Consider the following 10432-nt stretch of genomic DNA (forward strand, 5'->3'; position numbering starts at 1 on the left):
GGCGCTAAAGTCCTTCACCTGCCTCTCGCCGTGCTCCTGCAGTGATGGAGTCATTGCGGCAGAACCGTTTGGCCACACACCACTGCCTCCTGACCACAAAAATGCAGCTAAAACAAGAGACGCTAATCAATTGACCTCAATTACAGCACAGTATCTCAGCACAGCGCCGTTATTTCTGCTCCTGTACACTCTCTCACGGGAAATCACGCATCATATTCGGCTCATAATAAGATGATGAAGGACACAGAGGCTTCCCGTTAAACAGAAGAGCACGAAATGCCTCCCGCAGGATCAGTTATGTGAAATCAGCACAAACATTTGTCTCATTCTGCACAAACTGCATCTTGTTCGGTGTCAACGTGTAATATTATCTGCTAGCAGGATGGCAGAACCACATGCATTATTAAAATACATATTGCTGAACATTATTTACAGGAAGAAACCATCTAGCAAGTGCTGACCCCAAACTTTTTATTTTTTATATTATTTATAATTTATTATAATTTATAATTATTTATAGTATTTATATTCTAAATATATTTAATTTGATATTATAATGTAATATATATGTGCAGATATAAATAATGTAAGTATATTATAAAATGTAATCAAATTATAACAAATTTACATTATTTATATATAATATATTCTTAATATTTTCTTAATTTAAAAAGTTACATCATAAGTAATAAGTAATACCAAAATTCATAATCATTAATATATATATATTTAGAGATATAAATAATATAAATGTAATCTAATATTTATATATTAATATTAAAATATATTTAGTGCATTTAGTAAATAATTTATTTATCAATATTTCATTGATCTAAAATAATTTGTAATAATTAATATTAATAAATGATCCACTATTGTAGTAATCATTATTGGCTTAATTGCTTATATTTATACATTTAATCAAATAATCACCAAATAAAAACAGGTATCAAAAATTAACAAATTATATTTACTTCTGTGTCTATGTTTAACATTGTCTGCTAGTTGGACAGCAGAGTCTCGTGTATTATTTAAATGTATATTATTTAAAATTATTTACAGGATAAAACCACCTAGCAACCACCCAGAACACCCTAGCAACTAAAAAAGAAAAAAAAAAAAAAGCTAAAACTAAAAAAACACTTTGCACCTTTGAAGCTCCAAAAATCGATTTTAATGTGCATTCTACATGCACAAGCATATAATTATTTAGTCACTCATAAATGCAAACGAAGCTAGCCGCTGCGGTTGATGAATCTGAAATGATGAGTCTCACTGATCACTGTTTCTGCACAGTCATTGGGTGATATGACTAGATATACACTCTCAGAAAAAAAGGTACAAAAGCTGTCACTGGGGCAGTACCTTTTCAAAAGGCACACTTTTGTACCTTTTAGGTACTAAGATGTACACTTTGGATACTGATATGAACCTTTAAGGTACCAACATGGACTCTTTAGGTACAAAGTTGTGCCTTTTGAAAAGGTACCACCCCAGTAACAACTTTTGTACCTTTTTTTTTGAGAGTGTACAGTAGAAGCGGAGCTTTATGATTGGTCTATTGGTGCTGTCACTCACCGTAGTGTGGAATGATGGCCCAGGCCATGGCTGAGGCGTAGATCCCGCCCACCATCCAGAACATGCAGAGCCAGCTCAGGTGTTCCCCGCGCTTCTCACGGGCCAGGAACTCAGCAAAATATGAGAACACGATGGGAACCGCACCGCCAATCCTGCAAAGGAAGAGTGTGGGAAAATCAAGATTTGTGTCCTAGAATATTATGACGTCTTGCATTTATTTTCATCCTATATATTTTAAAATATAACATTTGCATATAAGATTTGTTTGAAAAAATGTTTTTTGAAAGACATTTCTTCTGCTCACCAAGGCTGCATTTATTTGATTAAAAAACAGTAATACTGTGAAATATTATTACAATTTAAAATAGCTGTTTTCTATGTGAATATCTGTTCAAATGTCATTTATTTCTGTGATTAAAGCTGTATTTTCAGCATCATTACTCCAGTCTTCAGTGTCACATGATCTTCAGAAATCATTCTAATATGATGCTCAAGAAACATTTCTGATTATTATCAATGTTGAAAACAGTTGTGCTGCTTCATATTTTTTGTGGAAACGGTGATACTTTTTATTTTACAGGATTCACAGATGAACAGAAAGTTCAAAAGAACAGCATTTATTTGAAATAGAAACCTTTTGTAACGTTATAAATGTCTTTACTGGCACTTTAGATCCATTTAATTTGTCCTTGATGAATAAAAGTATTAATGTCTTTTCTTTTTTTAAAAAAGGCCCAAATGATTTGAACAGAAGTGTAGGTCTTAATTAAATCCGGTATCATTAATGTCAATCAATAGCATCATAAAACCTACTTAGAATTTACCATTTTACTTTTAACATTCATCTCTGCAGCATATTTCTATGGTTATTAGAGTGGAAACAGGTTTTGCATCTCACATTATATATACACATATCATACACTTATTATTAAAGTTTATATTTATAAATATACATCTTTCATTTATTTGAAATAGAATTTTTGTAACATTATGAACACTTTTGTAACAGTCGCATTTGATCAATTTAATTCATTTTTAAAGTATTTCAGTTAAATTCAGCACAGTTTCTTCCTTAGTAGTTCATCGAGCTATTTTTGAACACCGTCTGTTGCAGTCGGCGTGGCCTTTGACCCCGGCTGTGAGTGTCTGCTCGAGACGCTGATTCAGTCTGGAGTCACTGCACTGCTGCAAGGGCAGGAGACAACGCTGAAATTCAATTAGCAATAAAACCCTCCGCTGTTCCCGACTCGCTCTCGCTCTCTCTCCTCTTAAGTTATGGGTCTGTGCCAGGAGGTTAAAACAACTGTGACATTGCAGAAGAGCTGACTGAGAGTGGGCGTGTGTCACTCAGAGCTGGTGTCTCTCTGTGTGTGTGTGTGTGTGTGTGTGTGTGTGTGTGTGTGTGTGTGTGTGTGTGTGTTCAATTCTGTGTTTTATCATCGTTTTTAAGTCGGATGTGGGATATTCCTACCGTCCTGAAGTGGTCCAATACTCGGAAAATGATTCAAAGGAACAAAATGTCAGTGCTAGCATTTCTTTTGCACATGTACCATTATCTGAAAACATATCTGTTTACATAAAAATCTGCAGCAGATTTATTTATCATGCAATGTTAGAACTTAATGATGCATTTATTTGCTTAACAGTGAATGTTTATTATTACATGAGATCATATATCAATATCACATCGAAATCAAAGGCTGATTTGAAGTCTGGTCCAAATAATCGAGCTGAACACATGTGAACGCCTCCATAAAATTATAAATACCATCAGTTTAATGTTAAAAGTCACTATAAGTCAGTTATTTGTGTTTTGACTCCCTGAAGAGTGAAACACTGACGATTTCAAAACATTTGACTTCCCATTTATGAGTTCAAAAAGTGGGAATGCTGGGAAATGGGTAGTTTATTGCTATTCTTTTACAGGACAGAAAATGCATACATTTAAATGTATAACATTGTATGCATAATAATTAAATTCTTTAAAAATTCCATGCATAAATAAATGCATGCATAAATTTAAACTTCATATGACCAATGCAAATTGACTGCACCAGGATTCTTTAATTAACTGAGATAGTGAGTGTTCCTGAATGAAATCCTGAGCTTCTCATGGATAATTATTCAAGCATTTGGTAGGTTCATGTACATTCATCCCAACAGAATTTAAAGACAGCAAATGCTAAATTTGAATGGCTCTGCATTTTACTTTGCATTTTACTTTTTTGCCCTTAATGGTGCAGAAATGACATGCTTCACCTTTAAGGCGAGACACTACAGGAAAAGCTTTTTTTTCATACACTGGTCAATTTTGAGATGTTGGCCTGTTAACATTAATCTTCTTTCAGACTAGTGGAAAGAAAACATCAAAAATACACATTTAAGTCTTTATTTTATTGCACTTTATCTATATGCATCTGCAGATTTCAATGCATGGATTTTGAGCCTGGCTTTATTCCAGTGTTATTTTAGTATCATTGATATACTATCACAGGTTTTGTTAATATTTTGAAATTAGATTTTATTTTTAGATTTTCTGTTTTCACTTTAGTTTTAGTTAAAGTTTCAGTAATTTTGTTGTGTTTTTGTCTTTTTTTTTATATTCAGTTATGTCTCTTTAATTTTTATTGATTTTTATTTATTAGTTTTAGTTTATTTAGTTTTAGTTATTTTAGTACTTAATTTTAAACTAAATGAAAATGTGAAAGCTGAATTAAAATAAGTTTTTCTACATTTTATTTTATTTCAAATAACAAAAATGCCTTTTTATGGTTTTAGTTAACTATAATAATTCTGCTTTAGATGTATGCAATTTAGTGTGTATTTAATTAGATAATGCCTCGTTTGCATATTTAAACGTAACATTTCAGAAAACTTTTATCTTAATGTACCGTGATTAATCAGCTGGGTAAGTATGGTGATATCTATTACACTCTAAAAAAAATGCTGGGTTGTTTCAACCCAACTTTGGGTCAAATATGGACTAACCCAGCTGTTGGTTTAAATTTTTTAATTAAATTCTTAACCCAAAAGTTGGGTTAGTCCATATTAGACCCAAAGTTGGGTTGAAACAACCCAGCATTTTTTAGAGTGTAGTTAAGTTTTAACTCTATTCTCTTCTCTTAAGAACGCTCTGAATGACCTTTCCCGCACGTCATCAGTGATCGTTCCTCACAGAGCAGTTAATGAACCTGCAGTCATTAGCTAAGTAAAGGAAAGCTCATGAAAGCAGAAGACGGATGGACTATGAACTCACCCAAACCCCGAGAGAATCCTGCAGAAGAGGAAGGTGCCGTAGCCCTGAACGAAGGACGACAGGAAGGCGAAGAAGCCGTTGACTGACATACACACCAGCAGACACTGCCGTCGACCCACCTTATCTGACAGACCGCCCCAGAAGAACGCGCCCACCATCATTCCCAGATACACCACACTGCCTGCAGACACACGCCGAGGAAGACTGTGAGCTCACCATCAGAGGGAAACAAGAAACCACATTATACATCTCACACACACACACGTTTGTTTTTGTGAATTGTGGGGACATTCCATAAGCGCAATGGTTTTTATACTGTATAAAAATAGCACATCAAACTGTATGTGCTATTGCCCTACACCTAAACTAACCCCTTACAGGAAACTTTTTACTTTCTCAAAAAAACTCAACCTGTATGATTTATAAGCGTTTTGAAAAATGGGGACATGGAGTAATGCCCTCATAAGTCACCTTCTCCTTGTAATACCTGTCATACCCATGTCATTATACAAATGTGTGTCCTCATATGTCACAAAAACGCGTGTACACACACACACACACACACACACACACACACACACATGTGAAATGCTGACAACACGGGTGTGAAACAGCATATACAGAGAAAGTGTGTTTCTGGGTTACTGTAAAGCTAAAATTAAAACCCTAAAAAAAGCATTTCTATTGCTTGATTTGAAATAAACATTAACTGAAATAAAATACAATATGAAAAACTTTTTATTTCAGCAAGTTGCCAAGGCAACATTTCTCATTTTCATTCTGTTTAACTTGATGTACTAAAATAACTAAAACTAAAACTGAAATAAAGATGAATAAAAACCATATAGACACATATATATAAAAAACAAAACTAAAAAATGACACGCAATAAAATTACTAAAACTTTATCCAAAAGTAAAATGGAAACTGATTCACAATATTAATAAAACTTATAATAGTATCTCAATAATACTAAAATAACACTGGTATGTTTGTCTCCCATCCCACCATTCGCTTGATTTACATGCTTAACAACAAACAAATTTAAACTCTGATGTTTTAAAAGACATAAAAACATTAAAAGAAATATATAAAACAACTAATAAATTAATACATTTTTCAGAGCTCTGTTAAGTATCATCTTTTTCCAATGGTATTTTAGTATAATTTATATACTGCCTTAGTATTTATTAATATTAATTAGCTTTTATTTTTATACTTTTAGTATAAGTTTTACTAATTTTGTTGTGATTTTGTTAAATTGTTTAATCCTCATATTTATATTTTATTTATTCATTAATATGTGTTTGACTTTTTTTAAATTTAGCTTTAATTTGTTTTGGTTTTTTTTAGTACTTTAAATTAAACTTACCTATTTCAGTTAGTTTCCAAAAACATTCCTGATTTAAGTTTTTCCATCTTCTATTTGTATTTTATTTTATTTCAGCCTCGTCAAAATGTTGATTTTTAATAGTTTTAGTTAACAATAACAACACTGGCTTTGTCTCAGATGTTTCTCATGCAGTTCCTTTGGAGAAATAAAAACAGACGGTTTTTTTACAGTAAAAGCTCTCACATGAATGTTGTTGAGATCTCATGAGAGATTTTTCTCATCTCTCACAGCAAGTGTCCATCTAATGTGCATTTAATCTCATTGCTGATTAGGAGAAACAATTGTGGTTTCAAGAGATCTCATTTTCTGTGTAGTCATATGGTGACTGTAATTTATTGATCAGTATTGATTGTAATGGAAAGCAGAGCTGGACTCAGTGCAGCTGGTCAATAACGGCCTGTGACATAAATAACACACTGCTGTTATTAGTTTCATTGATCTGTTTCCATCATCCCAAACCACAGTCCACCGATAGTTCACCTAAAAATGTCAACACATTTTTTGAAGAACATTATAATCTAAATATCTATGAGATTTAATACTGGGGTCAAAATACACAAAAAAAAAAATTGAAATTAATTTTGCAACAATTTTTACTCAGAAACTGCTAATATGTTTAATAAATACTTACAAAAAACAGCAACACATTGAAATAAATATGAGATTTTAAGCAGAAAGACTGAAATAGTATAATAATACAATAATATTTGTTTTATTTACACTATAAAAAATAATTTTTGTGAAGTTGTAAATAAAAGAGAGATTATTTTTTGCAGCGTATCTTGTGTAAAGAAAGTCATACTGGTTTTGAACAACACGAGGGTGAGAAAGTGATGACTGAACTTTCATTTTCAGGTAAACTGTCCCTTTAAGAGAAAAGATAAAGATTATTGGCTAAAAAATGAAAACTCATTTGCTCATCATCAGTTATTATCTACAATCACGCTTATTTCGTTTAAATCCTAATGACCTACACAGGACTTTTAGTTACACAAGATGAACAATGCTACTGATTTATCTGCACTAATTCAGTCCAGAAAACACACACGCACACACTCAAATATGCACGCAATAAATCCAGTCCTGTCCGCTCACTCAAGATATGGCAATGAAAACCCTGATTTATGTGGCAGTATGTAAGTGAAGCCCATCTGATGTGCAGAAGCTCAACCAGTGGAAACCCCGAGCCTCATCTCTTTCTATCTCTCAGTGCATTCTGTGTTCTTCATGAGCCGTTCTCTCTGTGTGTGTGTGTGTTATCTTCCTGTGCAGACGTGCCGGGACGCCCCGCTCATCTATTACTCTCTGACAGCACTGAATACAGTGGCTCGCTAACGCCAGCACAGACCTATACACCACCATCAGCAAAAGAGCTGCTTTCAGAGACACACATCCACAGTATAAAAGTCAAGTGAAGTGTTTCGCACACACACACACACGCACACACACTGAGTGAGAGAGTCATGTACTGTAAAATACTCATGATAAGGTCAACATGTGTTTAATGGGTAAGATTCATAACTGTATATTAAACACTAAATATGGTCTGATTGGCTCAACCAATCAGAGTGCAGGACAGGACGAGTGTGGGCGGGCTGGACGTCCTGTATGTTTTAATTACAGAAGCTCTGGACAGATAAAGACTAATCAAGCATGATTACACACACACAGATATTTGTTTTTCAGATCTGATCTGTCAGTCGACGCTGTCATTTCTCAGGCGATGACTGAGATCTGATCTGTTTGTCCAGACAGTGTGGTCAGTATCTGCTGTATCTACACCTGCTGTGGTTTTGACGTGAGCGTCAGCATGATGCATGAGACTCTGAGCTCCTGTAGAAATACAGAGTGGAAAATGGGTTATTTTGCTCTGCTGATGTATATCATGACATCTCACCATGGTGTTGAACACATGACGTCACAAAGTTCACTATATGAGGAAAGATGATGGAATAAATACTTTGCAGACCTTCTGCAGACCTTTTAGACTTATAGACTATTAGAGACATAATAATTAAAAATCAGAAATACTTACGGTTTATTGTAATCAATGGTATTTTAACTAAAAATAAACATTAAAATCATTATATGTATATATATATATAAAATAAATATGGTATATAGTATACCAATCATTATTGGTATATAGGTTACATTAACTAATTTAAATAATACAAATAAATAATTACAAATGAAAACTAATGTTGTAATAAAATATATATGTGTCACAACTTGGTTGTTAAAAGCACACGAAGAAGAAGATGAAGATTCAAAAGTCTTTAATAATCCACACTGAAGAGAATCCAAAAAAGTAAAAACTGAAAAGTAAAACTAAATCAAACTAAACATAACCAAAACACTGATGAGACCAGACAAACTGAACCGAAACAAGAGGAACTTTAATACACAGAGCCAACCAGGTTAATGACGAACACCTGAACAGAACCACACCATCAACTCAGAAACCATGACAACTAAGGACTGGTGGAACTAGAACAAAAGAAAACAGAAACTGTATCTAAACAAATGAAAAGTCCATGAAAATGAAAGTAGATGAAACACTTGAATATCCGATACAATATACTTTTCATTAATTATTTAAATTAATACACCTAACAATAATAATTGGTCCTACATATTATTATTCTTATTATTGTAAGGTTTTATCATGTTTTTGAAAGAAGTCTCTTCTGCTCGCCAAGGCTGCATTTATTTGATCTAAAAATACAGTAAAATGTGAAATATTATTACTATTTAAAATAGCTGTTTTCTATGTGAATCTCTGTTAAAATGTAATTTATTTCTGTGATCAAAGCTGAATTTTCAGCATCATTACTCCAGTCTTCAGTGTCACATGATCCTTCAGAAATAATGCTGATTTGCTGCTCAAGAAACATTTATTATTATTATTCTATTATAACTGTTTTGTTGAAAACAGTTGTGCTGCTGCATATTTTTGTGGAAACCTTTTATTCAGGATTCTTTGATGAATAGAAGGTTAAAAAGAATAGTATTTATTTGAAATAGAAATCTTTTGTAGCAGTATAAATGTCTTTACTGTCACTTTTGATGAATTTAATGCATTCTTGCTGAATAAAAGTATTAATTTCTTGAATTTAATATATATATATATTGTGGCGAGTATCCTGAGTCCAGATTAGCGTCGCCCTGGAAACGCCGCTGCCACACTGATCACCGACGCACAACACCTGTGTGTGATGAGTGGCGCACCTGGAGCTCATTCCCGCTGGCCTTAAAAGCCAGGAGAGGAGACACCAGCGGGAGGGCACCCCGGAGCCCAGGCGACATTAATGCTTGTTTCTGATTGTTCACAGACTCCGAAGGCACCCTGGGAGAGGGATCTGCACCACGGCACTTCACCCCACGAGCACCACGCTGAGACGGGCACCGAGCACCATTCCTCAGAGCACGTGTGATCAGTGTGTGGGCAATAAATCACCCTCCGGGGCTCTTTCGATCAGTATTGGCTGCTACGGGCACTGCCCCACCCGCTGAGGCGCCCGGACAGTATGCGAAATCCCCAGGACATCCACAGCCTGGTAGAGGCGGTCGAGCTGGCGGCGGCAACGAACGCCCGTCTATAACCACTTGCAATACATTCAACACACACACACACAGAAGGATAGGGACAATGAGTGAGAGGGAGCCTTGTGGATCATGATATATCACAACACACACACACACACACACACACACACACACACACATCAGCTTGATCGGTACAACATCTGATGTTGCTGAGACTGCAGTATGAGAGAGAGAGAGAGAGCAGTAAAGCGTGAAATCAGAAAGTGTCGGGCATATTACAGACGCCTCTCAGGGGTCTTTTCAGCAGAAGAGAGTCTCACCTCTCAGAGTTCATTCTGCTCATCTCTCCATCACTCCATCCTCTACATCTATCCAACACACCAGCTAATGGCTGCGCTGAATCACCCACATCACATGTGCTGCATCCTTCTCCCTTTCATTTGCTCTTTCTGTATGTATACTATTTCAAAAAATGATGTCTCAACCCTCAGGGGCTCTTCGGTTATTTTTGACTGAAAAATGTAACTTTTTTATTTATTTTTTTACTTCATTGGAATGGTATGAAACCTGGTAACGGTTTTGGCAGTTGTTATGTGAACACACACACACACACACACACACACACACACACACACACACACACACACACACACACA

At 34.8% G+C, this 10432-nt stretch overlaps 1 protein-coding gene across 1 annotated transcript in view; it reads right to left on the reverse strand.

Moving 5' to 3' along the window:
• Positions 1-10432, reverse strand: part of LOC107675708 (synaptic vesicle glycoprotein 2C-like) — a 52351-nt gene that overhangs the window by 27125 nt on the left and 14794 nt on the right. The window contains exons 3-4 of the mRNA XM_016470122.1: positions 4835-5015; positions 1579-1730 (exon numbers count right to left, since the gene is read on the reverse strand). Coding sequence (XP_016325608.1) covers positions 1579-1730; positions 4835-5015 — 333 coding nt within the window. The remainder of the gene's footprint in view (positions 1-1578; positions 1731-4834; positions 5016-10432) is intronic.

The sequence above is a fragment of the Sinocyclocheilus anshuiensis genome, unplaced genomic scaffold (assembly GCF_001515605.1).
Source record: "Sinocyclocheilus anshuiensis isolate Anshui unplaced genomic scaffold, SAMN03320099.WGS_v1.1 scaffold708, whole genome shotgun sequence".
Taxonomy (NCBI): Eukaryota; Metazoa; Chordata; class Actinopteri; order Cypriniformes; family Cyprinidae; genus Sinocyclocheilus; species Sinocyclocheilus anshuiensis.